This window comes from Prinia subflava, chromosome 8, assembly GCF_021018805.1.
Source record: "Prinia subflava isolate CZ2003 ecotype Zambia chromosome 8, Cam_Psub_1.2, whole genome shotgun sequence".
Lineage (NCBI taxonomy): Eukaryota > Metazoa > Chordata > Aves > Passeriformes > Cisticolidae > Prinia > Prinia subflava.
In genome coordinates, this window is record NC_086254.1 from 4184684 (window position 1) to 4212606 (window position 27923).

Below are 27923 nucleotides of genomic sequence, written 5' to 3' on the forward strand. Positions count from 1 at the left end.
TAGGTCTCCTGGGTCACAGGTGTGCAGGATTTTATCAACAGTTCCTCTCAGATAATTCAAGAGGAATCTCTCACTTCCTCAAGAAATCTTCTAGTTTGCTTTGTCTCTTAATTGCAGAAAAAGGGTTTTTTGTGTTCTGTTTCAAAATGTTTTCAAAATTTACCTAATTTACCTGTTGTTGCTAGCTTGCAAGGCAAAAGAATGGTACTAATACATTGTAATATTATGATAATAGCAATAATAATATTAAAAATAGTAGTAGTAATAGTAATAATATTAGTGTTTTGCTGTTGTTACTGAACAAAAAGCCCTTCCAGATGAGGATAGCTCAAAAGCTGCCTCCAAGGGGGTCACCTCTCCGCACTGAGCTCTCTCTGTTGCAACGTGCACTGGTGGAAGGAAGAAAGATGGATGGAGGTAGACCCCTCCTAAGAGGATGAATGCAATGAGAGCTATTTCTGATACTGCTTTGACAAGAGCCCTGCTAGCCTAAGAAAATGCAAATGTGGAAGAAAATGTTGTTGGCCTCCTCTCCTCCTGGGAAAGGAGTCCTGGGATGGCTCCCACAGTAACTGGGCAGCTCTCTTTTAGACACATGTGAAACACATTTACCCAGACACTCCTATGAGCATTTCCACATTTTTTAGGCTGAGATTTTTTGTGTTCACACTTTGGCACAGGGGTGATCACCCATTCTGATGTCCTGAGAGCACAGTTAAAGTTCAAGAATGTGTTTAAGTGTTCCGCTGGAGTGGAGCCAACATCTCCATCACAGAGATGAGCAGTGTGTTGGGAAACTCAGTGGTTGCATACAGACTAATTGTTCTGGGATACAACCTGGAAGGTGCTGAGCCCCTGGCTGGCAGCCAGCAAGGCTTTTAAACACATGCTTTGCTTAGTTTTTTCATATTGTTACCAGTCTTGTTCTTTGATTTCTTTCCCCATAGCAACTGGAGAAGGATATCTGAGTAGCCAGAGCAGTGCAATTCATTTGCCAGCGACACCCCAACCTGTACCACAGGGATGTCTTCCAGGACATAGGATACAGCTGTTGGGATCAGGTATTGCTACCAGTGCCCAAGTCAGCTGGCTTCAGAGTTTTCCTTCTTTGCTCTCTTCCTGGGCAGGAGGCAGGCCAGGCTGTGTGAGCAGTGCTCAAACTATGTTGGAAAACCACATCCCATCTTTCCACACGTCTTTGCTTGCTATTAAATTGCACAGATCTTATTTCCTTACCACCCTTTCATCTTAGACTGTGTTTGCCTTTCCTCTGCCTTGAACATTTTCGCAGCAAACAGCCAATTTCAGGTTTTATTTGGCATTGGTATCAGCTGCAGTGGAGCTCAGGGCAGGGAAGAGAGGAGCCCTCTGGAGGTTGATGGCTTCTAACTCTCTTGTTTTCAAGGTTTTGGCTTTGCCTGCTGTCAGCAGGAGGAAGGTGCTGCAGCCCAGGTTGGAGGCTGGAAGGAGCTTTGTGCACAGAGATTTTCCCGTGTGTGCTGCCATCGACACTTGGCTGTGTCTGTTCTGTCCCTGCGCCTGCAGCTGGGGCAGCACCTCCTGCAGCTCCCTGTGTCTCACTGGGACATGCAGGTCAGGACTGAACCCTGCCTTCTCAAAAACTGTCTGGACACCTCCTTGCCAGCAGATTTACTCCCTGTTCTGCTCCTGCACCTGCTGACTTGGTGACCACAAACTTGCCTTTGTCCACTGCTCCTGTGGCTTTGCATCATTTCTAACTCTGGAGAAAGAAAGTACTGGACAATGCACAGTACTTGCCCTGAGCCACAAGAACAGGGGCACTGCTGTGGTGTCCCAGGACAGCCTGGAACCCCAGCCTGGGTTCAGTCTGTTCACTGGGGTGAAATCAGGGTGCCCTGGGGTGGCATTGCACCTGGGAATTATTGTTGGCCCCTTGGTGCTGTCAAGCCTTTTTCCCTCTGACCAATGCTTACTTGCCGTCAGCCTAAATTTCAGGGGTAGCATTGCAGTGACTCAAAAGTACAGCTTCCTCCCCAGCAGCCTTTGCCTGGATAATCTCCAGTCACTGACCTTGGGGCTTTGAAAGTGCATTTAGGCTTAAAAAGCTAAAGCTTAGGGCTTCAAAGGAAGTGAGAAGCCTGCTGCCCATTTCCAAGTGTGGGTTGCGTGTGCAGGGCAAGGGTAATTGTTGTGGTGTACCTGGTTCTGACTCCTGTGGGATCTGTTGTTCATCCCCCAGAGCCTGTTCCCTCTGTCTGGAGCCTCTCTGCTGCTGCTGCCTTTGATATTGTGCAGGTTATCTGAGGACATGTTTTCAAGTCCTGGGGTTTCTAAAGACGTGAGGATTATCAGACGATGGAAGTTATCCATGTGGAAACAGAACAGATACTTCGAGCTCTGAATTTAAAGTCCATTTGTCTTGTTGTAGAGAGTAGATTGTTTTTACCTTGCCCTGTGCAGTTCTGTGCTTTGCCCTTTGCCTGGGGCTATGCAGGTTGGCAGAATTTTGTTGATGAAGACCTTCAGCCCACGGACATTTGGAGATGGGTGCTGGGATAATTTCCCTGGTTAAAACTCTTTGCAGAGATCACCTTGAATAGAAATCTCTACCCGTGTTTGAACTGCTGGGAAGAGGAAAGCCTGCAGTGTTCTGTGCTTACACTTGTATTGTAAATTTGCAATCCTGGAACAGGTGGAAATTAATGTTTTTAAAATGCTGAAAAGACTTTTCACTGCAGCTAGCTTACAGAACTAAGCAACTTGATATATTCCCTGAAATACCTCCAGATCTCTCAAAGGCAGCTGAAAGCTCTCTCCTTATCTGGGAGGGAGATAAACCTCTAAGACCTGACATGTATAAATGCAAACATGTTCTGCCTGGTGGCTTGTTGGGCTTGTTGTGGATGCTTTTTAAACAATTGTTTAAAGTGTTGTTCTGTGCTGTGAGATCTGAGCCTGGCAAAGGTGCTTGATGCTGAATTCTTTTGCTGTGTTGATTATCTGTGTGTGTCCTTCCCCAGATCCCACTATGCTGCTCTTAAACTGAATAACCAGCATTGTCCTGCAGTGATTTGCTTCCTATCATCGATTTCTTATGTATTGAGCAGCAATAGGAATTCTGTGAGCACCTGGAAAGCAGAGTTAGCCATGGCAGTCAGTACAGAAGATGCTGGTGGCTGCAGGGGAGGCAGGCAGAGCAGAGAAATGTGCTGGTGAAATGAATAAATTGTGGAGGAGAGCAGAGATGTCCTGGAAGCATCTGGGTGTCAATGTGCAGCTTGGGCTGCTAAAGCAGCAGCCTGTCTGTACAACTCCAGGATGCTCCTTCCCTCCTCCCCCTTAATTTATTTAATTACTGGTGTATCTCATGGGCTCTGCTGTGGAAGCAGGATGCAGTCCCACGAGATCAGCTGTTGCTTGCACTTGGTTCCTGTTCCTTAGGGTGACAGATTGGTCTGTGTGAGAGCTGGCTTGCCTGGCTGCTCCAGAGCCTTTGCTGCAGGCTGGGCTTACCAGGTTTAAAAACCAGCCCTTACACTAAAACCAGAGGGCAGGTGCCTTGAGCTGTTGCTGTTCACACAAATCTGTGCATGAGCTCATTGCTTTGAGTTCTGCTTTCAGTTCTGTTTCTCTTCTATTCCCTTTTCTTTCTCTGTGCCACAGAGGTGCTTTCCATAGGCTTCTTGCTGGTGCCCCAGTCCTGCTGTGCAGCAAAGTCACCTGAAGGCTTTGAAACTGGCTTAGAGACAGGTTTGATTTGAGTGCCTGGTTCTGCTCCCAAGAGATCAGTGGGGATCTGACCATTGTGGAAATATTAGACTTAGCCCTTGCATTCTGAGAGGCTGTTCAGGTCCTCTTGATTCCTTCATTTTCAGTTTGTTTATCACAGCAAACAGTAATACATGGGTCTGTATCATCTTCTGTGGCAATTCTGAGGTTTGTTACAGATTGCAGCAGAAGATGGCTCACCTGTGACCAATCCCTTTCCCTTAGAACAACTGAAAACCTTCTTTTTCTTTAACCTGCCATTTACCTTGCTATGGTACAGATGTTTGGAAAAACATTATTGCAATGAAGGCCCTAAATATTAAAGCCTCCCTGCTTCTGAGGCAGTTATTTTGCTCATTAATCAACAGAGCCTGGCTACTGCCTTACTTGTTAGTGTTTTGCAAATAATCTAAGTCTTTCAACTTTCATATAATCTGACATTCTCAGTTATTTTTTGAAGCACCCCCTCACTGTTTAAATCCACCTCCAGCAAGCTGTGCTCCCTTCCACGACTGCCTCCTCTCCTGGGAATCACGCTGCCCAGGAGAGTGACAGCAAACCATGGCACCTCTTCCTCCTCTTCCTCCTCCTCCTCTCCCCTGCTCATGTTCAGCCCCAGGAGCCTGCTCCCTCCATGCACAGGTCCTGCTCTGACCCTACATGGGATCCTCCTGTGGGAGCTGATGTTGTCTGTGCCCCCCTCAAGCTGGAGCCCCAAGTGCTGTTACAGGTGCTGGCTGGGAGGCTGCATTTCCATGGATTTATGGGGATCAGCTTTCTCTGTGCAGCAGGTTGCATTTGGGGTATTTCCTGCCCTCTTGATGGTGACTGGAAGAGGGGTTGGGCTAGGCAGGCTCTGAGGTCTGAGTTGGTGTTGGCTGAGGGCAGCTTTAGAAATGGGATTTTGTTCTCCTCCGACTCCTAACCGAGTAGGGGTCCCCATGCTGTCCAGGCTGTGTGTGCATATTAACATGCCCAAATCCTTCACACTGCTTTCCCTAGGGTCACTTGGACGTGAGGCACCCAGTGAGGCTGGTGGGGACACAGCAGGACTGGAGCTGGGCTCTCTGCCCACACCAACCTCCTCCATCCTCCCATCCCTCACTGCCACAGCAGCAGGAGCTGGGATCAGGCTGGAACAGTGGCCAGGGTCCTTCCCCCACAGGGTTTTGTGTCCCATCTCTCAAGGGCAAATGGGATTTGTTACAATCTGAGCTCAGGTCGTTGCCAGAGTCGGTGTGGAGTTGGGTGCTGGGATGTGCTGGTTTGTGGTCACTTTGGGCTCTTGCAGAGATGGTGAGTCACAGCACCTGGCACCACTGAAAGCAAAAACTCTGGGATATGTGGGCTGAGTGCCTCTCATTGCCTGCTCCTCGTGCTTTCCCAGCTGTAATTTGCAAAATAAAAGCAGCTCTGATGCTCATACACTGATAAACAGCTTTAAAAGATTAAAGCAGAAGTGAATATAGTCCAGCATCAGGAGCTGATGCCTACAAGTCTCGCTGAATCTCTGCTATGAAACAATAAAACACAGCAGCCAAACCTGCCTTACCAAAGTCATTTATAGCCAGGGCTTGAGTACAAAGGAGCAACTCCTTTGAGTACAACTCCTCTTCAGTCCTTTGGTGTTGTCCCCACCAAAGACGTGGTTAAAATGTGCCAACAGAGCTGCACTCAGGTAATGCTCTGGCAGGGCTCCTGTTTCACCTGCATTATCTGGATTGTTTGATGTTAATATCACTCTCATTTAGATAGACTTGGCATTCCTCAGTGTTTTCTTGTTACAGAAATTTCCTTAAGTAGAAACTTTTTTCTTCAGAGTAATTTTTGGTTGATTATTGCTTATATATGCAATTAGTGTAATTGCGTCTGATTATGCAAATGTATTTAACCATATAATTAGAACGTGGAGGGATGAAAGATAATGCAGTTGGGAAATCTTTTGTAAAACTTTACAGGCTCAAGACTGTGCAAGGTGGTTGTTGTCTCTTGAATTGTAGATTGGTAGACTGGAGATCTTGGTTCAGCATCCTGGCTAGTTTCAAAACATATTTTAAATATGGTATTAATTGCTCTTAAAAGTGGTTACATGGCCTTCATAGTGTGTAGCTTCTGTTTTTCACAGGAGATCACTGCTGAGCTCAGCCTGTGTCTCATATGTGCGTCTGTACTTTACATCCATGGAAGCATCAGTCCATCAGATGGAAACCCCAGATTCTGCCTTCAGAGGGAGCCTCTTGGGGAGAAGAGAGGAGGGCAGGACAAGCACAGAGTTGTTCACCTTGGGGTGCTTGTTGTCTGTAGCTCAGGGGCAGAACTGGCCCCAAAATCCCTTTGGAAGGCACCCTGCCTTGAAAAGGACTGAGGAGGAGAAGGAGGTAGAACACTGCATTTTCCAGACTGGTCTGGAGATGTTTGTTGTCATTTAAGAGGTCTGGCAGGAGCAGGGGTCTGAACCTACTTTTCAGATTTCTCACACAGTGCTTGAATTGCAGAAGTTGCTGTTCTTATTCCCTGGTTCCTCTTAAAGCTGTGCAAGGAGCTTCACACAGGTCATCAAAGCACCTTGCTTTAGATGTGATTTCAGCTGTGGCACAACAGCCAGGCTCACTGCCAGGAGCTGTGGAGAGAAGAGTGACTGGATGATTACAGCAGGATTGAGTGATTTCTCAGCAAGATGTGCTTGTCTGTGCCCTGAAACAAGAGCCTTGTGAGCCCCAGGACAAAGCAAACATATGGGGTGTGTGCAAAAAGCACCAACAGTATGTTCTTATTTATCATTTAGGTTGTGTTAATGTCTTCTGCTTCCAATCAGAAATTAGTACCCAAAGTGATTACTGCCCCTTCCCAGGGAGGACACAGTCCAAATGAGCAGTCTGGAGTACACCTGCCTTCATTATCCCTGCAAAGACTGAAGAGATTTGCTTCTTTTTAGCTTCACAGACCTGCAACTTCTTATTGTCCTTTGCCTCTTGGTTTGGGCTGCCTTTTGGCCAGTGATGTCTGAAACAGGTTTTCACAGATGCAAATAGGCTCATTTGCATTTCTGAGGCCTGATTCCTGGCAGGAGCAGTGTGAGTGGAGATGGGCAGGAGGCAATCTCACCCTCAGGTGCCCTGCTTGGTGTGCCAGGGTGGGCAGAGCTGAACTGTGGGCCAGCATGGTCTGAATTTAATTACTGCAGGAAAAATGACCCCTCTAGCTGCTCTCCCACCACAGCAGTGAGACCCATAAATGGCTGGTGCATTATAGGTGAAGTTCCATGTGTTGCAAACTGCTTGTGGGGTTTGTGGCAGCTCAGATGTTGCTCCAGTGCATGGCTGTGGGACCCAAGTCCCCCTCAAACTTCTCCAGACTAAAGGTATTGCAGTGAGCTGGCTGGCCTTGGGGCAGGTGCCTCCCACATGTATAAAAAGTTGATGAGGTCAGGGTGGGGAGTGTGGAATTATCTCCCTCCTATCAGGGTAGCAGTGTTTGGGGAAGTGCTGCAGAACTGGGAGCACAGGAGACACTCCAGGGTGGAAATCCTCCTAGTCTGTGTTGCTTGGTGTGAGGAGACAGCTTTGGCTCTGGAAGGGACTTGCTGACCTGATATTTCTAAAATGTCATTTGAGGAGCTGTCCAGGGACTTGGCAGCCCAGCCCAGGACATGCTGCTCCTCTCCTTAAAGGGAGGTTCTGCTGCTGTTGGCAGCAGTCAGAGCAGATCCTTCATCGTGGCCGTGCTGCTGGGGGCAATGTCTGAACAAACACACGCAAGCCAGGGCTGGGTGTGCTGCCAGCTCTGCCCCAGGCAGGAGGGAGTTCCTGGAGGGGGTCTCACCTGAGCTGGTGGATGCTGGTGATGGGGATGACATCCCCTCTGCACACAGCCAGTCCTGCTACATGGATCATTGCACTGACTGGAAAACCTGGCCTCATTCCTGACCTTGCAGGTGTACAGTAAAGCACTGAGTACAGCTGCTGTGATCTTTGGGACCTCTCTGTGACAGTGCCTGAGGGTCTTGTGTGGTTCAGAGGTACCTGAAGGACGTGCCTGCAGGGAGGTCTCAGTGTGCCAGCCCTGGTGCCAGCCAGGAGCATTTGAAGCCTCTGAGTGAGCAGCAGAGTCGCTGCCTGAACCCTTTCTGTGCAAATGCTCATTGCAGTTATTGCTCACTGGGATTCTTTTACTGCAGGGGCCCTTGGGGCCTCAGCACAGGGCAGGTGTGTTCTCAGGGACACGAAGAAACAGCGTCATTCCCCTTCACCTGGAACTGCAACAAAGCCGTAAAGTCACTTTCCTACAGCCTGCAGCAAATTTGGGAAATGAAGCTGGGTTTGCTGTGGCTAGGGCCTTTTAGCCTCCCCATCCTTTCTGATAGGAACATTTCTAGTCAGCCAAGAGGACAGACCAGGCTGTAAACTGGATTTACAGTTTTTTATTTTTCAGACAATGCTTTGGAATACTTTATTGAGCAGCAAAACGAATTGCATCTGCTCATCTCCCACTCCCACATAAAATACAGAGAGGTTTTCTCCAGGATCATATTCCTTTCAAAAGGGTTTTTTGTACCATTCTCTGCTCAGTGCCAGTCTGGGAAACATGTGCAGCCATTTGATAAATACATTGTGAAAATCATGGTTGAAGTGGCAGTCTGCCTGCAGCAGAGGAATAGCTACAGGGGAAAATGGTAAATAAGATATCTGTAAGTAAATTAATTTTGCTCATATAAGCTTGTTTGCAGCTTTGGTTCGTGTCTGCAGCATTTTGCTCTGCTCTAGAGCAGGTGTTCAGTGTTCTGGGGAATCAGAGGAACAGCAAAGCTGCGCAGGAGCTGGGAGATGGTGGTGGCAGAATTTCTGTTTTGCTGGGATTTCCATCACAGCAAGGTATGGTTGTGCCGCAGCCTGAAAAATTGCAAATCCACTATTGATTTATCCTTGCAGAAATTAATAGTTGTGTTTTGTACTGAGTTTATACACAGTGGGCTGTGCATAACTGATTTGCTTATTCAGAAATCTTTGGTTTCCAATACAGTTTTGGAGGATTTATCAGTGAAAAGGAATCCTTCAAAAGAGCAGAACTTGAAAAAAAGCCCAGCTCTACAGATGAACAATTATTTTCTTTAAAGTCTTGCTAGATTTTTTAGCCTGCTTTTAGCAGCACTGTATTATTTGTTTCAACAGTGTATAGGTCTGTTTGTTTTGATTGGATGGACTGATTTATGGGGTTTATCTTTAGTTTATCTAGTTCAGTTGTCAGTTAGCTGAAGATTTATTTTGCAGCCTGTGCTGTGGGTTAGAACTGAGCAAGTTTGCTTCAGCTTTTGAGGGGAAGAACCCCTGGGTGCCTGGTCTGGGTGGTGAGGAGCTGCTCAGGTGACTGATTTAAGCATCACTCTTTGCTGGCTGCTCTTCCCAGTGCTCCTGGCCTGTTTTTTCCTGCTGGCTGAGCAGCACGAGGCTCACAAATGTTCAGTCCAGGTGGGTGGTTTGTGGGCTTTCACACCCAGCCACACAGCAACATGGGCAGATTCTTCCTTCCCTTGGCTCCCACATATGGGGAAAACCTCATGGAGAGAGGAGGGAAGAAGGTTTAGGAGCTGCAGACTTCAGTAGCAGATTCATTTTCCTCTTGGTGCTGCCTAGGAGTGAGGTGAGCTGTGGCTGTCCAGGGGCTAAAGCTGCATCAAGGAAAGGTCTTGGGTTTTTTTCTCTATAGGCAGAAGAAACAACTTTTAGTGCAGGGTAGCCTTGGAGGTTTCCTCCTATCCCATGGGCAAGCTGGGTTAAATGGTGGAAGCCTTTTTGCTCCCTCCTTGCCTTCATTTAGAATGATTTCTGCGATGTACCAGCCTGCCAGGAGAGCTGCAGCCCAGCTCTGGCAGAGGCTGCTGGCAGCAGGGATGTGCCTGGGGCTTTCCTGGCCGTGCAGAGCAGCCCTGGGGAGCCCAGATCCACAGGCAGGGCTGGAGATTGTGCTTCCCTGGGGCTGAGGAGATGACCCTCCCCTAGAGCCAAGCATGCAGGCATCCCGTGTGTGTCACTGGGAAATGTGCTGCTCCCCAGGCTCCGCAGTGCAGGGAAAGCCTCTGCAGAGGAAGTGGGGTGACTGCAGGCTTGCAGTTGCCCTGACCTGATGCTCCTTGTTTAGCTCAGAAGCTTTCCAGACCTCACAAAAGCATTCTGCAGACAGCAAATCCTTGGAGGGCTTCCCCCCAAATCGGTTTGGAAGGGTCACTGTTGGCTTGCTGCTTTGCAGCCTGGGTTTGGGGGTTTGGAGAGCAGGGAGGTCTGGCAGAGGGGAAGCTCGTGCCCCAGGTTTGTGGGGCCATGTGCAGTGAGTGCTGGACTGAACCCCACACCCCTTCCCTCACTGCTGACAGCCACCCCCAGTGCCTGCACCCTGGCTCCAAAGGGGATTTGTGCTTTGGGATTGATGTGTTTAAATATAGTTTTAATAGAAGCTTTTAAAGCTGATCTCACCATTTCATTACTGTTTTGAGTGAGTGACACTTCTGTCAATTTGTTTCAAGCAAGCCTGCAGAAAAGACAGGAGGGAGAAAGGAGGTGAATAGTGGGATGTGGAGAGGAAAATCTTAGCTTTGGATATTCCCTTTCTGTGACACCGAGTGCCCAGCATGTATCCCTGATTGGCACATGACCTAGGGTGAAGCCTCCAGTCGAGATCTTAATCTGGTTTTCTCATTGATATAAAAGATTGCTTGAACTTGGCTGCCATGGGGGCACTCAGGAGGTCATCCCTGTGCAGCAGAGCTCGCTGTAGTGTGTTTAACTGAGCACTGCTGGGCAGCTCTGAGCCCAGCTCCACCTGTGCTGCTTGGCAAGGGCTGTGTGTGTTCCCAGGCTGACGCTGGATGGGGCTCTTCAGACTCGCTGACCCCCACCCTATCCTCATGTAAATGAAATGGAGATGCAAGTGTCACCTGGCTTGCTGGGGTTTTATGCATAACCTGCTTTGAATACAGAGAACCACAGGTTGCAATATTTCAGGGTTAAGGCTGCTCTGGAATTCACTGGATGCAGGCCAGGATGCTGTGAGTGAAGTTCAGTACTCCCCACTATCCCCAGAAGCTGGGCAGAGGGATGAAATGATGCAGTGCTGCATCTTCAGAGGTGATTAAGTGTTGACAGCCATGTGCTGCAGAGGATCATTTCCTGCTCTGCACTGTGCTGGGAAGACTGAAATCTGTTTTAAATTGAGACTGAAATTAGCATCCAGGAAACAGCGATTTTATGCAGCAGTTTTAGCTTTGTATTGCACTTTTGTGTTCTGTAGGTCTTTTCCTGAGGAAAAGCTGATTCCCACCACTCTTTAATCATTAAGCATTGTTGATTTGCAACTCACTATAGCTTTTATACATGGTGGGCAGCAAGATTAACATATGCATGCACACAGACTGCAACTATGTAGGGCCAGGGGTGACCCTGGAACCCGATTTGCTTTTAAATTCTACTTTTGCTTACCATGTTGCAATGTGGAAGTCACCAGGCTTGGCCATTCTGTGACACTCTCTAATGTCCCACAGGGCAGCAGAGAGACTACGGGGGAGCCCTAAATGGCTGTGGAGTTGTTGTTGTGCCTGTTGGGTTTGAGTACACGCCAGAAGCTCTTGTATCCTATAAATAAGAATTCAAGAGGTCAGAAGTTCGACCCTTGGCCCTCAGCTGTTGGGATGCTGCTCCCAGTATTATGAGCTCTGGTTGTCTGTAGGTCTGGCTACAGAAGGAGAAGTTCTCTTTAGCTGTGTCACTTGTTACACATCAGATAAAATCTCATTTTTATCTCTTTCCTGTCTAGCTCAGTGCCTGGGTTTGCCTTTCAGTCTGTGTGTTTGTACCTTGTTTACAGCCTGCCAGTGTTTTGCCTTCACTTTCTTGCATGCTGGAAGAAGCCAGGGATGACTGTTTGATTATATTTGTGTTGTGTGGACATTATTATTCAGTTTACCTCTGTTTGTGATTCCTCTCAGGTATTTCATGGAGCCTTTGAGCACTAACATCACTGCTCTCTGCGTGACCATCTGAGACCAAACAAGCTGGACACAGCCATGGGGGACTCTCCAGCAAATGTCATGGATGGAGGCATGGACACACAGACTGACCTGGTGGAGAGGGTGGCAGCTATAGAGGTGTCTGTTGTCACAGACAAAAGTGACCAAAATGGTGAAGACAACCCTGAAGAAAATGACACGGTCTTTGCTGATAACATAAAGGACATCCAAAGAAATGGAGTCAGCAGTGACGTGGGAATCAGTGAATTTCTGCCTTCCCAACAGTCAGAAGATGCTCACTTGAGGCATCTTCCCAAGAAACCTCTAACTAGACCTGGTCTATCAAGTAGGAAGCTGTCCCTTCAGGAGAGATCATCAGGAGGTTATTTAGCTTCTAGCAACACTCCAGGTTCTGGTCCTTATGCCACAGGGCCATCACCACGTATAATGAGGAGACCAACGATAGAGTCCAATCGGGTCTCCATATCTGACTCTGAGGTAGGCATGTTCTCCCCTACAGCTGAGGTGTTGAGGGAAGGTAAGTCTTTCTCAGGTGCTAATGGGAGCCTTCAGTCTTCTGGAGTGGTAGATCTGAAAGCACTGTTATTTTTAAGGGAGGGGGGTTGTGGAAAAATCCCTGGAACCAGGGATTGTATTAGCTTGGAATTGGAGAGCTCTGCTGGGTGTAGCCCTGACCTTTTGGCTCCTTTAGCCCTCACCTACCTGGGATAGTCCTGCCAAGGGACCATGACCCCTGTGTCATGGTAGCACATGGGAAGTCTTTCAGGTTGTTCAAAGAAAGGGTTGTGGCCAAATGCCTTTCCTCTTGTGTCCCTGCTGTAGGTGCCCTTTGGGAATTAAGCAGTCACAGCAGCTTCGCTGATAGTATTTTATGGATTTAAACTTCTGGAGATTATGTATCTGCTATTGTGTTTTGCCGTAATTGAAGGCACGATTTAATTTTATAAAGAGCTTAAATGCCTGGCTCCTGTCAGGGTTTTCTTTTCTCTTTAAAGCATTTGTAACAGCAGTGATAAGGGAAGGCTGTGACCCTACTCTCCTTCAGAGGGGTGGCTGTGGGTGTTCTGCAGCTGCTCTCCTGGTCCCAGACCTGTCCTGGAGGAGCTGTGACGTGCTGTCAGTGGTTGAATGTCTTGATGGAAGTGGTGATGGTTGCAATTCCCAGGCTGGATGTGCTGCAGTGCAGAGGGGCTGTTCAGACCACACTGCCCAGTGTCATGCCCTAGATGCCTGCAGCAATGCAGGGACCCAAATCACTGCAGTTCAGACTTCTGCCAGTGTGGGTCCAAGGGACCTGGAGCTTAGCATCTGTGTGACTTGGTGCTTCCCCTTTGAGGAGTGAGTGTTTTCCCTTGCACATCTGAGAAGATGGTGGTGCATATCAAATCAGCCCTTGTCCTCTGGAGAGTTGTGCAAGTCACATCAACTGTGGGATGGGTGGTGCATCCCCAGCTGACAGAGGATGCATGCAGAAGGTGCACTGCAGAGACTGCAGCTTCTCTGACAGCAGCCATATGCTTTAATAAGGGAGGCAAGGGGGGAAAGGAGCCAGTTCTTGGAAGCAGGACGTGACTTGAGTGCCAGCTCTCCCATCCTGCAGTGCTGTGACTGTGCCAGGAGTGAGGCTTTTTCTGAAATCTTTCAATATAACTGCAGTCAAGTGTGACTGGCACATTCCCATCTGCAAGCAAATTCAAAGTACTCCATCCTCTTCCACAGCATCTGCATCCTGGGGAGCAAGGGTTACTGCCTGGGGGTGGGAAGTGCTTGGTTTGAAATGCAGATGTGGAGCTCTTGTGTCCCTGCTCTTGCAGCTGCCTTTTTCATGGTCACTTTGATGTCACTAAGAGAGCACGGCTGTGGTGCAGCAGAGCTGTGCTCGTTGGAAACCATCATTCATATTAACAGGGAATGGCTGTGGTAAGAGTGGGAAGGGAGCCTGGGCGAGCTGGGAACATTCTGAGGGTGCTTGCCCTCACAGAGGTGCTCTCAGGAGCTGCGCTGCTCCTTCCCAATTTACAGGGACAGTATCTATGTCCTATAAAGAGCAAAAGGATTCGGAAAATGCGTGCTTGCACACAGGGTAAAATTTGAGGCTGGGCACTGAATGGTGAGCAGTGTGTGACAGCAAGGTGAGTGTGCAGCCTCACACAGCCCAGCTCCAGTGCCCTGTGTCACCACTGCTCCTGCCAAGGGGCTCTTCAAGGGTTGTTGTGTTGGTGGCTGAGAGAGGCACTGCCAGTCCTGATCTGAGCTGTGCAGCTGACAGAGACAGCAGGGAGCTCTGAAAGAAATGGAGAGCAGATCTTTTGTTCTCTGTCAGGGATTCTCAAAGTTACCAGGGTCTCTAATGTTGAGGCTTTTGGTCCTATTGGGGATAAAATCAGCCCTAAATGAGAGATACAGTCATGGTGCACTTGGCAGTAGCTGCTGCTGGGTGTCTGTTGGTCGCTCTGCTCTGCAGACCCTCAGTGAGCAGCGAGGCTGGTGGGTCACTGACAAGACCCAGCACTGCCCTGACCTGCCTGCAAATGGCTCCGTTGCACACCTTGTTCTAGGCAAGCTGCACATTTTTATTCCAGTCAGTGCCTCTCACCTGCCTAAGGCCATTTGGGAGTTGGTTCTTTCCCCTTGTTTTGGGTTTCTGGCACCCTCAGTCAGTGCCTTTCAGCAGCAGAACATTGATTGCTCCCGCTCGTGGCCACTGCCCGGGTCAGTCACAGTCTGTGCAAAGCTGGAGATGGAGTTCAGGAGCACTCAGGCTTTATCAGTACCATGAGCAGGCAGTGTCTGTCAGGAGCAGGGATGGATGGCACAGCTGCATGTCACAATTTCCTGTTGTGCTGATACCATCTCAGAGTGAGTGTGCTTCCCTCTCCAGCAGGATGGCAGCTCAGTGCCTGCCTGTCATTGATGCTGTATCCTGGACTGATCTGGAGAGATGAGCTGTGTGGGGATACAGCAGAGCTGAATGCCCTGCTTCCATTGATGAACTATGGAAGAACATTGTGTTCTCTTAGAGAGATACTGCTGAGCTTTTTAGTGCTGATTTAATGTTTGTTCACAGGCTGAGAGGAAAAGTTCTGTTCAGGGATCAAGAGGGCCAAGAGCTGAAGCTGAACCTGTGAGGCTGAGGGAGGATTTATCAAGTGGCAGCAGCAGGCAGTGAATTGGAGTTGTCCTGTCACTGGGACCTATTCCACAGACACCTGCCTTCTGAGCACGGCTTTTGGATTTGATGTTTAGGCAGGTGGAAGCTCCTGGGCTGGCAGGGCTGCAGCAGGGCTGGGACTTGTTGTCTTGCACAAATACTATTCCCAGAGACACCAATCAGCCAACTGCCCTTGGACAAAGAGTTGGCAGCTGCTGGCATCTTGCACCACTGCTGACAAGTCTGGGTCTGCAGTGTTAACTCTGCGAGAGAAGTAACGTGTTCTGCTCTCCCAACTGTTACTGTGTTCTTAATTAACCTTATCTGTCATTTCTCTATCAAAAAGATGATCTGTAATTTTAAAAGTTCCTTGTTTATTCCCCTCCTTTCGTAGATTATTCATGGCCTATGGGCTGGAAGGTCCTCTCAGTGCTGCCTTCCCTGGCAGGAATGCCTGATGGGATTTCTGCTGCCTTGCTGCCTATCAGTGCTTTGCTCTGACAAGGGAATGGCTTTGCCTTTAGCTGTGGCACAGAAGTGATTAAGCTGAAGCTATTAAGGGTACATAAAGCTGCAGAGCTGAGGCACAGGCCCCAGAGTTTAGGCCCACTTTGCCTCTGTTGATGTGACATTCCCAGCTCCTGCTCGGTGCTGGCAGCAAGGCAAGAGGAGAGGATTTTCCAGAGGCTGCTAAAAGCAGCAGTTTCTGCTTTGCTGCCCAGATGATGCCCTGGTGTTTGTATGTGGCAGGGAAAGACTCTCTGAAGATGTTTGTACATGAGCATCTTGTCCCTGTGTGACTGATGGAGCTTGTTCCATCTACAAGAGCAGGTCTTGGGCCTGTGAAAGAGGAGAGGTGCTGCATGTTGGAATTTGAAAGTGCATTTGAAAGTGCAGTGCTGGTGGGTTTAGTTTGTTGTTTGTTTTTTTAGAGTCTGCTGTTTTAAAGCAACCTTTTTAGTTAGCCAAGAAAATCTTACGTGAAGAGTAGTTAGGAGAAGAATAAAACATGTCTTTTTTTCAGGCTTTCTCCTCAGACCTGCCAGCACAGTTAATTGCTTTATACAGTCTCTTCCAGCTGAATTTCCTTTCCCTTTCACATGTTCTCTTTCTCTCCCTGAACCCCAGTTCCCCCTGCCCTGGTGTCCACGTTGTGTCTCCCCGCTCTGGGATCAGTGGGAGACTGTTCCAGGTGTCCCTGCAGTCCTGGTATCAGCTGCAGCTACGTGTGCTTCAGCAGGAGTGGAGAGGGTGAGTCAGGCCTTCTGGAGATGCTCCTGGCTTTGGATGCAGGGAGGAAAACGAGCTGACTACAGGAATTTTCCTATGCTGGACGTCCATGGCTTACTCCAGAGGCAATGAAAATAAATCACTTCTTTGTCCTTTCTTTCCTTGCCTTTCCCCATCTTCATCACAGCCCTCTCCTTGTTTGGCCAGCTGGTTTGGAGCAACTGGTGTCAAGAGCTGAGAGGCAGTGCCTTGGTGCTCAGCTGATCCAGGTCTCACACTCCTCCAGGGCCTGGGAGCTGCCTGGTTTTCTTCATAAAGTGATTTCCTTGCTGTGCACAAAGGTAAACTCAGGTGGGACCAGGGCAGAGGCAAGAACTGGGCTCCTACTCAGTGTGGGCTGAGAGCTTCCCCTTCCAGCCTCACAAGTCCCCCAGGTGAATTTCTTCTAGGGGCCTTACTGTGGTCTTCAAACTGGAGCTCTTGAAAAGACTAAAGATACTTGGAGAAAAATTCTTCAAAGAAGACTCCCCCACATGGCTAGTTTCTTTTCCTCGGATTAATTAACCTTTATTTAAAGTTGCATTTCTAACCTAAGGGTATGGTTTGAGAGAAGGAGAAAGCCCCAGGCTGCAGCTGGAGAGGGGCTGGGAAGGGTCTGCCTTGGTCCCACGAGTCCCAGGCTCCTGCATCAGCTCTGGGGTCTCAGGTGGGTGAGCCCCAGTGCTGTGCTCTGCCCAGTGCAGTGCAGCAGGGCTGGGTTGAATTTTTGCACTTCTCTTTGGATGTTGTTTCAAAATCTGTTTATTTTCTTACCACCACAAGTTCTGGGCTTCCTGTCCATCTTTCTCTGTCCCTGAACAAATTTGTAATTTGAATTCATTGCTGCCCTTAATATGCATTTTCTGGCTTTTCATTTTGCCTGTGTTCAGAACTGCCTTCACTTCCCCTTCTAGGCAGGATGAGTTTAAACCAGTGCTTCCTCATTTTTCTTCCATGCCTCTCTTTAAAGGTGTATCTCTGAATTGCTGAAAATTCTTTTCAGATTATAGAATTTGGCTTTGTTTAGGGGACAAAATTCTCCATTATATATGTGTTCTCCATTATATGTCTGTAGGCATACATATGTATGTAGTCTGTTTTCAGAAATGTCTGATTTTGGAAATCAGCTCTGGTTCTCCCTTCCCATCCATGCATTTCCCCTGGGGACAGCAAAGGCTCAATTCTCAGTTTCTCAGGGTTTCTGTCACCCAATGGTGGCCACAGTGGATTTCTGGAACTGAGCCTGGGCCTGGGCTGCACTGCGCTTTATGATTTTTGGCCAATTTTTTGTTTCTGTGGCATTGATTCCTCTCCCTTCCTCTCTTAACTATACCTTGTTAACAGAGAGAGCATCTTGTTTTTTAAGGTGAAACAATTATTGCTCACTTGGACTGGCTCAGTCTAATTTGGTGACAGCTTTTCATTAAAGGATCTCATTAAGGTTCTTGCTCTGTTTGTATTTATCAGCAGTTGCAAATCCATCGGCGTGATGAAATCAAGAGAATTGTACAATGTTATCTTAAAGAAACACTTGGCCCAGAGCTAGGTGTTTTTCTCTGATAAAGGAATAGGATAATTATCCCACTTCCTGCAGGAGAACCAAATAACAGAATAACAGCCCTTCCCGTCTGCAGCAACACGTGGCAGGAGTCGCTTCAGCGGTGAATTATGGTCTTTTCAGCAGGGGAAAAAAAATAGAAAACACCTATAATCTGCTTTGATTTTTGCTGTGTTCAGCTCAAGTGCTGGGAGCAGAGCAGAAGCTGAAGTGCTGGTGCTTCCCACCAGGAATTATCTGAGTGGAGAGCGATGGGGGTGTGGGCCAGGCAGGATGTGGTGACAGTGAGTGGAAGCTCTGGGAGACTGTGCTGCACATCTGGGCATTGCCTTTCCCTTGGACCCTTTCTGGGTGTTCCCTCCCAGTGTTTATCCACCCCTTTCAAAAAACTGTCCCTAAAATGGTGGTTCTGGTGTCACAAGCTCCATCTAGCAGCAGTGAAACACCAGGGAGATGCTTCAGGTCATCAGTCTGGTGGGGGATAAGAATGGTAATATCTGGCCAGAGGTAACAGGGATGGTGGGAAGGTCAGAGTCAAAGGAATTGGTGGCTTGGCCACAGGGATAAGGCACAGACACTCTCCCTGCTTTGTGTGTGGGTTTGCCAGGATGGATGGATGGATGGTTGGACTGCATCCCACACAAGGGGCTCTGCTCCTTCTGGAGGGAGGGAAAAGATGCCACCATGGCTTCCTTGGCAGTCTGTGAGCAAGAAGCAGCAGCACTTGGTGCTTTAGAGATGCCAGCTTGGCTTGAAACAGGATACTGAGTGCAGAGCAAAGAGTTGATGGCTGTGTGTGAAAGGCTGTATCTACTCCTGCAAGTGATTCCTGCTCAGGGAAGAGGCCTCATAGCAAGACCTGGTCATTTCAAGGCTGCTGGTTTGCAGAGCAGGAGATGTGAAGTGGTTGGAGGCTTTCTTGGAGGAATGGTTGCTTTTCCTGCCTGTCCCAGCTGCTCCAGTGGGTGTTTCACTCTCTGCAGCACTGCAGTTTCCACAGGACTAGGTGAGGGGTACAAAGTTGAGCACAGAGAAACCAGGACAGGAGAAACCATCAGAAAAGTGTTTCTGCTGAATTTGTGAAAATCACCACGAGGCAAAGCACAGCCTCACACTGGGAAGTGAATCTGCTGGCACAGTGTTTGCAGGGGAATTTGTCCTCCTTGTGTCTCTACCCTGGATTCCTGTATGCTGCCCCCTCCTTGGGGGAAGGGCATCCTTTCAGGCCCCTCATGCCTTACCTTTTGGCTTTTGCTGGGTCATGCTTTCTCCTCTCTTGGTGCTCCTGGTTCTGATGGATTGGTTTTTACCTTTGGAAAGGTATGTGCTTTGCTAGCAGCAGAGTTAATACACTTCTATGGCCCCATTACTCACAGCTGGCTGTTCTTCCCTGTCAGGGAGATGGAAAAAACTTCCTTCCCTGGCAACAAGATCAAGATTTAAACCATTCCTTGTATTCCTGACAAGCCACAGCTTGTAGGCTTTAAAAGTCACTAGTCCCCCATTTCTTTACTTTTTATTGTGATGACCTCTTGAGTTAGGAGCATTAGGAATGTTTTCTGGTTGGTGATGGAGAAGAGTCAAAATTATCATCTCCCACACTTGTGCTGGGTCCTGAGAGGCAGAGTGTTGCTGTTGGTGGGAATGCTCCCTGGGACAGGGACTCTTACACCCCTGTTCTTACAAATGGACTCAAGGCATCTGGCACCGCTTTTATGTTGGGGTGCTGCTTTTGTAGATGGCAGGGCTATTTTGAGGTTTATGGGAAGGCTGTTCTACCTGTCTGCATGTTTTATATCAGCTTGGTTCCCAAAGAAGCACAGAGGGTGGCTGTGAATTTCCAGCCTGCTTTGGTTCTCAGCAGCCTTGGGGAGAAATGTTCAAAGATGCTGGCTTGGGAAGTGCATCCCATCTAAGGCTCAGGCCACACCATGTCCTGGGCTTGGAAACTCCTACTTTTCCTCACCCCACCGAGGTGAGGGCTCCTCCCTGCCCTGCAGTGCAGTTCAGTGCTGTGTTCAGTGAGGACCAAGGCAAACCCCACTGCAGCCCACTCTGCCTGGTGCCAGCACTGCAGAGATCCCAGCAAGAGCTCTCCAGCTTTGCCCAGAGCTTGGCTCTGCAGCCAGGTCTGTGCTGTGCCCCATGGACCCCCTCACAGTGCAATGTTTTCCTTTAGGCTGTACGGTTCTAAGGGAAGGTGGGTTTGACATCAGGTGCCTCATGGATCTTTGTTCCACCTTGTTTTCCCCCTGTGCTGCTCCTGGTCTGTGGAGTAGCCCAGCACCCCATCAACCCTGTGGGGTTTCAGGGCCAGACCTGCTCTGGGTGATTTATTTTAGCAAATACCTATCAGCTGAAGGGAACCCATTGCTTGTGTGGCACAGCAGAGGAGCTGGGCTCTGTGTGCTCTCCTGGAAGAGCAGCCCACGATCCAGGGGAGGCTTCCTCTGGGTGCAGCCACAGCCACCCTGCACAGCCAGAGTGGCCCTGTCTCTGCCAGGCTGGTGCTGGGAAGGGCACAGGTTCATGCTGTGACCCTGGGGTCACAGCTTTCACAGACTGTGAAAGCCCAGGGAAGCAGGGACAGGGGTTTTCCTGCCTGGTACTGAGCACAGTCCAGTAGAGGGTTAATGTAAACAGGCCAGGGGCTGCTGTCAGGCCCTCTGGGCTGAACCTAGGGCAGTGTTGGGGAGTTGGGGTGGTTTTACACCAGCACAATCAGAATCAGAATTCAGCCCATACTTGATATATCTTGAGTTGTCAAAAAAAAAAAAAAAAACCACCACAGTGCTTATAGTGTAACATACACCAGTTTAAGTAAGATTAATTATTTAATACTCTGCCACTAGTTGAACCTGATTCAAACTCAGTCATTTCATTTACCAATACTCTAATTATGTTCTCCTTTTCATCTGCAGGACTGTGTGCAATTAAACCAGTACAAGCTGCAGAGTGAAATAGGCAAGGTATGTATTGGGGCTCGTGTTGGTCACCAGCCTGTGTCACACATGTGAGTAGGGGTGGAAAGGCTGTCCCAGCCCAAGGGACCTCACTGGCCAAGACTCCTTGCAAGTTGTGTTTGGTTTGGGTTTTTTTTAATTGTTTGGGGTTTTTTTTCCTTATTAGATTGAGCAAGTTTTGTTCAAGGTCACAGTGGAGCTACTTCCTTTGAAATCTAAATTTATTTTTCCTCCCTCAGAAGGTGGTTAAGCTGGCTCCCTTTCAGGGTGTTTGCTTGCCAAATGTAACACTAAGAGCCTTTGATACACTAACACAACACAACAAGGACAAAAAACCCCAAAAATATGATCAGGGCAGATGTTTGGTCCCCATCAGGACTAGTTAAAGTTTTTACATCATGTGGAATGCTCGTTTAATTCTAGTGCATGTTTAAAAGCTGCAGAGTGATTCAAAAGAGGTTCCTCTGAAGTTATTTAGAGGTCTGGGCTGGTGAGCAGCTCAGACTCCTGCACTTTTGGCCACGTGCCACCGTTGCAGATGGGTCCACAAGCAGTGGTGCTGTCTGGAAGCTGCGTCTGCCTCTGCAGCTGGAACACTGCAGTCAGAGGAGGCTGCACCCTGAGCAGCAGAGACCTTCACCAGCAGTTTAATTAGCCCAAATGCCTCCAAAACAAGAAGCCTCAGGCTGTGGGATGGCACCCCCACCATCTGTGCCGTGGGCTGTGCATTTGGCTGCTGGCAGGCAGGGAGTAAGGCTGGAGACACCACTGCTGGCACAGCAGATGCCATCCCAAACTCACACGCAGCTTCAGACCTACTTATGACTTCTGTATGATTTAAGGAGAGTGGGAAACCTTCTCTCAGGTGGATCTGTCCCTGCCTCCTTCCCTGTGGGTCACAGGGTCACCATCTTCCCAAGCAGATGGGCACTGTGAGGTTGGTAGAGGGTCTGCTGTGCTTCTGGATCAGCCAGATGGTTTATTAGTCTCCTCTGAGACCAGAACCTTCTTTCAACTTTCAGTGAAGTCAAGAGAAATATTTTGAAGGCTCTGGTGTTCACCCCACTCATTTATTCAACAGGCATCTGTCAGGGATAATACCTGGTCATGTCTCACTTGCATAAAATGAGTGTTCACTTGGAACTTTGAAAAAACAGCAGTTTGGATGGAGCTTGGCTTCAGGCTGTCCCTGGAGCTGTGGATGCAGCAGCAGTCCCAGGTCTGCACCTGCCTGGGCAGCATGTGGTTGGTGGAAAAGGAAAGGTATCCATGCAGAATTTCCAAATTTGCACCAAAAAAAAGTTTTCTGGGAGGTTTTTCTCTCTGCTCCCCAGCCCTGTGTGAGTTCAGACAGCCGTGGTGGCTTTGGCTCAGGGCAGGAGGTGATTGCTGGTACTCAGCTCCTCCAGACATCGACAATCCTCCAGTGCCCCGTGGCTCCAACAGAGCTGCCAAAGCATACAGCCTTGCTGCAGGCTCACATCACCTGCACACTGCTCAGGGGTCAGCATGGTCTGGGGCCTCAGGAGTTGTTTTTCTCCCAGCAAGAAGATGAGGTGAAGCTGCTCAACTGACTGTGCAATTCCTGTTTATTTTTAGGGTTCCTACGGCGTTGTGAAACTGGCCTACAACGAGAACGATGACAAGTATTACGTAAGTGTGTCTCTCCTCTGCTCCTCTTTGCTGCTGCTGTCCCCCCCCGAGAGCTGGTTCCTCTCTACCTGGCTGCTTTCAGCAGGTTCCTCTGTGATTTGGGTGCCTTGGCAGGAGCTGAGGCTCCCGCTGGGCACGGAGGCGCCGCGCGGGAGGGGACCGGGTGGGTGCCTTATGTAACAGGCAGGCTGCAGAGCCACGCTGCTGATTTGCCTTGGCATTTTCTAGCTATGAAGCAGGTCACCTGAAATTAGAGGCATGTGGGTGGTGGTATTCAGCACCTGCTGTGCATTGGGAGCCTGGCCTGGAATGAGCAGGCGTTTTGTAAGGGAATGGGAGGTGTTTCTCCCCCGTTTCTGTTCAGAAAAATGCTGACAGTGTGGTGTGCCTGGGCACTGCCAAGCTCCCCTGCATCCTGCCCCCTTGGGGGATGCCTGGGGGACACTGAACGAGCCTCACTGTCAGGGCATGAGGTGTAGGGTGCAAGACAGAAGGCAAATCTTGGGGTTCAACAAAGCCAGAGTTGGAGAGTTTCATATTCCAAAAGGCTGCTTATGCTGAAAGCTCCTGCTCTGTGCCTCCCCTTACAGAGACAGCTGAATCCCAACCATCCCAGCTGGAATTCCTGCAAAATCTGCCTGCAGATGTTCTCATGTCCCTGGGCTTGCCCTGTGGCTTGTTTTGTTCAGGCTGAGAGCAGGAGCTGGAAGGAAGGAAAACTTCCTTGCTATGTGTGGCTGTGCCTGGAGGCTCCTGGACAGAGCTTCCAGCAGTTTCTGATGGATCCCAAGGCAGGAATCTGCTGAGCAGAGCTGTGTGGTTGCAGTGCTGTTGAAACTCAACCCAACACAGCCCTGATAAGCTGCATTTGGTGAACGTGTCCTGCTGCTGCTCCTGCATGTGGATGAAAATGGGCCCATCAGAGCACCCAGGCAGTCCCCTGAGCTGCTGCTTGTCCCTGCTGGCCTGGGGACAAAGGGGAATGAGAATGTGTTGTGGAACATAAAGCATGCTCATTCCCCACTGCTCCCCAGATAGCTTTTCCCCCCTGAATCTTTATTACAAGTGACACACCAGGTTGAAAGGGTCAGGTGGGAATTGTATGCCTGTGGGTATTCCTTAGCTTTTCTGTGCTTCCAGCAGGCTTGAAACTGTGGCAGGAATGTCTTGAAATGAAGGATGGAAGAGATGAGACAAAAATCTGGACAAGGTGCCCTGGAGCTGGCCAAGGAAAGGAGCCACAATTCTTTCCATCTCCCGTCCTTTCCAAGCTGATTCACAGCTGCACTGGAGCTTTTTCCAATGGCTCCTTTTCTCTGCTGCCCTCCAAATCCTCCCTGCCATGCCCTGCAGCAGGATGGTTTGTTCTGCAGAGAGTGATGGTGCCAGCCTGGCTTCCCTGATCCATCTGTCCCACCAGCACAGGCATGCCAGCACCAGTAGCACAGAGTGGAAATGCATCACATCTATAAGTCATATTTATTTCCAGCTGAAAATACTTTTCCTTTGGAAACTGTAATCCTTACATTTTGGCACTGCCCTTTTGTTCAGGAAATCCCACTGAGCTGCCCAGTGGTGGGCAGGGCATCTGTTACAGCTTGGCAGGGGAGAGCTGGGTTTAGGATAGCATTGCCTGCTGCATTCCTGTCCCTGTTTTGGATGCAGATTAACCCCATGCATGTAGATTTAGCAGGTCAAATCAAAACCAGAAGTGAAAGCCTGTTTGCAGGTTAGCCTCGTGTGTTGGTTAATCCCCACTTAATCTCTGTTTCTAATCTAAGCAAACACTTTAAAGGTGCTGCAGCCTGGGAGGGGCACCGTGCCTGGGGGCTGTTTGAGCCTCACCTGAAGGCAGGCAGGGCACAAGGACCCCTTAGTGCCAGCACTGCAGGGATGTGCTCTTTGCTTCGCCCCATCCTCCTGCTGGGCTTGAGCTGGATCCCAGCTGGGATCCTGGGGCTGTGGAGGTGATCCTGGGAGGTGTGTGGAGGGCTGGGCCAGGGCTCTGTGTGGCTGTGAGGGACAGGAGGGAGCAGGCTGCTGTGTGAGGCAGTGATCTCTGAGCTCTGTGTCCCATGGCCTTGTTCACCTCTTGGCTGGGGCAGGGGGAGCTGTCCCCTTCCCCAGCTGCAGTCACATCCTCATCCTCCCAGCTACCTGTGCTTGTGTTTTCTGGGAGAACAAGCCATGATGGAGACACCTCTGCTTTTCCAAGACAGTAAGGCAGCTCAGGAGCTTTTCAAAGCTTCCAGAAACAGTGCTGATTGCACTGGCTAATGGTTGCTTAGCTCTGACCTGGCGCTCTCCCAGAGCTGAGACAACCTCCATCCTGCCCTGCCTGTCCTTCCCATCCCCGGCTCTTCCTCGGCAGTGCATCCTGACTCTTACCAGCAGTTAATAGAAGCAATTGTAATTCTAATAATTGGGAAGGGCCTTTCCTGTGTGCCTGTTTTCCCCCAGATTTATCTCTGGATGGTGTTTTTCATCTCAGTGGTGAAAAGCAGTAAGAGGTAATTGGAGGAAATCAGCCCTTGGTTGGTGTTTAGTGAGCAAGGCCAGGCTGGATGGGGCTTGGAGGTCTCTGATCTAGTGGAAGGTGTCCTTGCCCATGGAAGGGAGTTGGAGTTGATGACCTTTAAGGTCCCTTCCAACCCAAACCATTCTATGATACCCTGTTTCAATAACTGATTTTCATTTGCAGTGGTTCAGGGTGTTGCTGCCTTCTTTATCATCTTTAAGCTAGTGTGCTGCAATAATAAGGACCAAAATTGTAAAGAAATAGGCAAAAAAATTATTTGGGTGTGTAATTCAGAGTGTGGCTCCTGATTCTGGCTGAGGTGTGGGACTCTTTGCTAGCTCCCTTCAAAAAGGCAGAGCTTATAGGGAGCAAGGACTGAATATAGGTCCTGTCAAAGCAAAAGGAAAGATTGCTGCTGCTTTAATGAGTTTCAGATCTGGCCTAGAATTAGGAAAAACTCTCAAGAAAAAAAATTCAATCACCACATTTGGGGAAAAATGTAGATGGGTTGTTTTTACTTTGTGGGTTTTTTACCTCCCATTAAAGATGAGGGAGTGCTTCTAAGAGCTTTGCCCTCGGTTGCTGTGAGCACCCGCAGTGCCTGGGAGGGCTGTAAAGTGTCCTGGCTCACAGCAGTGGATGCAGGGAATGTGTCTGACCATGGAAACTGGGATTTCTGCCCCAGGTGTGCTCCCTCCAAGGAGGAGACCCCACTGGAAAGCAGAGCTGGCTGCCAGAGCAGAGGACCCAGCTGCTCCTGGGGCACATGGAGCTGTTACAGCAGCTTCTGTGGGGCTCTGCCAAGGAACCCTTTACACTGGAAAGGTTTCAGTGGCTCAGTTTGAAGGAGATGCTTTGACGATGACTGGGGGAAAAATCAAAGGCCAAGTTCTGTGAAAAAGCAGCAAATAAAAAGCAAAGGCAAATGTGTCCAAGCAGAGATCTAGATTGGAATCATTGTGCTGATGGAACTTGATTCTTTGATGCCTCAGGTCATGTTTTCCTCCTATTTTCAATCTCTAAATCAGCTTGCAAAGAAAAGTGGTTGTGATGGGCATTTGTTATGCTACTGCTGGAATAAGGCAATAGCATTTAGGTTGTCAGTGGATTTTTCTTTTTTTCATCCTTCTTTTTTAATCTTGTTTCCTAAGAAACAAGATTTGTGTGATTGTGCTCTCTGCCTCTGTACCTCACAATCTTTGCATGGGGGGCAGTTTCCTACCAAGTCGCAGTGATGGAGACAAATTCCTTCCAAGTTTACAAAAGGAGTGGCTGAACAAAGGGCTGCTGCTGAGAAGGTGGCCAGCAGCAAGCCTTGAACTTTGCAGCCCCTGGAGAATCCCCTTGGTTGCCATCCAGGCAGAAAGGGAAGGCACAGCTCCTGCGTTTCTCATCCTCTTGCTCACACAACAGCTGCTGCACCCCTGCCAGCTGCACCCCAGAGCAGTGGGGAGCAGGGAGGTGATCTCTGGCTTTCTCTGAGGCCTCGTGCTGTTCTGCTGAGGGTTTGTGAGGGGCTGGGTCACCCGGGGTGAGAGCAGCATCCTCGGGAGGCAGCTGGGGACAGGTGAGCTCCAGGACAGCATCCCTGCTGTGGGGGCACGGCGTGGATGGGGCACAGCCTGATGAGGGAATTCTGCTCAGATGGGACAGAAGGTGACAAACACAGGAGAAGGATTTTAAGGCCATGGCAGCTAAGCCTGTCTGGTTTAGGATTTTCTTTCCGTTCATAACACTCCTCTTTCCTAGCAGAGCTTCCCTCTCAGCTGCTTCGTCTGAGGGATTTTATTGTTAGGTAGGAGAGGTGAAGAAGGGCTGGAAACACTTTCTGGTCTGTTCAGCATTCCCACAATGTGCCCTCATGCACTAGCAGAGGATTTAGGTGGTTAGTAGGGACCTCTGAGCAGTATCTCACTCCCCTGGGAGCTGTAGGTAGGGACTGTGCTCAGGCTTCTGCCCTTGCAGTGCAAGTCTCCCTTAGCAAATAAAATGACATTCTAAGCACTGTGAGAGCATCACCAAGGACAGGTGATAAGTTCACTTGGCTCAATCATTTTGTCACCCTTCCTTCCCAAAACTAATGGCCATTTTGCTGTTGTCATTACCCACAGCTTGTGGGCTCACTGTTGTGAAAGCTGCTGTGTCACAGGCATTCCTCCTCTCCATGAGCCTGGGATCTCCCTTCCCTTAGGCAGCTTCCCTGTGGTTTCCAGCTGTAAGGTTGATAGGAAGACAGCAGTAAACTTAGATAATAAACATACATCAGAGAAAAGCACACGGTTCCTGCTGTTTCTCAAAGGGAAATGTCAAGGCCATGTCCACGTGTGAATTGGGAGGAGGATGTGTGGAGGAAATCTCCAGGCTCCCTCTTATCCTGAGAAGACTGAAGCAGCACTTGCCTGTGCAAAGGGAAAATCCCTCAGCTTGGCTCTGAGCTGGTTCTTTATCAGAAAGGCATTATCTGGGTAATTAGCTCTGCCTGTGAGTACAAATGTCTTTGGCTCTGTCATGCGTGTGAGCCCGGAAGGAGAGGTTTGCTGAAGCATCCCTTAGATGCTCCCATTACAGCAGCCACAATTCAGGAGGAAGCCTGGTCCTGCCAGCTCGCTGTAATTAAAGTGAGGCTTCACAGCCACGTGCCCTCCTCTCTGCTCTTGTGATAATTAAGTGGTTCTGGCCTGTTGCATGATGAACTTTGCTTTTTGTCCCTGTTTGAGTTTGTCAGCGCAGTGGGACAGGTCCTCTCTTCTGAGCCAGCCCTGCTTGTGCAGTAGCAGATGCTGGTGCTTCAAAACTGGTACAAGCATGTCCTGGTGCTTCTTTCCCAGCAGCTGTGGTGGTTTGCAGACAACTCACCTACGATGCACAACCCCCCATTGCCCCTCAAGGGTCCTTCAAGGAGTTTGGGTGACAGCAGCAGCTCCTGTTCCCTCCATTTCTGTCCCTGAGAGCAAGTCCTGTCTTAGCTATTGCTCCTCTCTGAGCCTTCCTGCCCCCTCCAGCTTCTTCTGGAAAGGACTATCCTGATGTGCTCATGGCTGGTG

The 27923-nt window shown here is 49.2% G+C and overlaps 1 protein-coding gene across 2 annotated transcripts in view; it reads left to right on the forward strand.

Moving 5' to 3' along the window:
- CAMKK1 (calcium/calmodulin dependent protein kinase kinase 1) overlaps positions 1-27923 on the forward strand; it is a 92930-nt gene that overhangs the window by 25716 nt on the left and 39291 nt on the right. For both annotated transcript variants that reach the window (XM_063402437.1, XM_063402436.1), the window contains exons 2-4: positions 11726-12244; positions 20667-20714; positions 22308-22361. In XM_063402437.1, the coding sequence (XP_063258507.1) occupies positions 11804-12244; positions 20667-20714; positions 22308-22361 (543 nt within the window). In that variant the 5' untranslated portion in view covers positions 11726-11803. The remainder of the gene's footprint in view (positions 1-11725; positions 12245-20666; positions 20715-22307; positions 22362-27923) is intronic.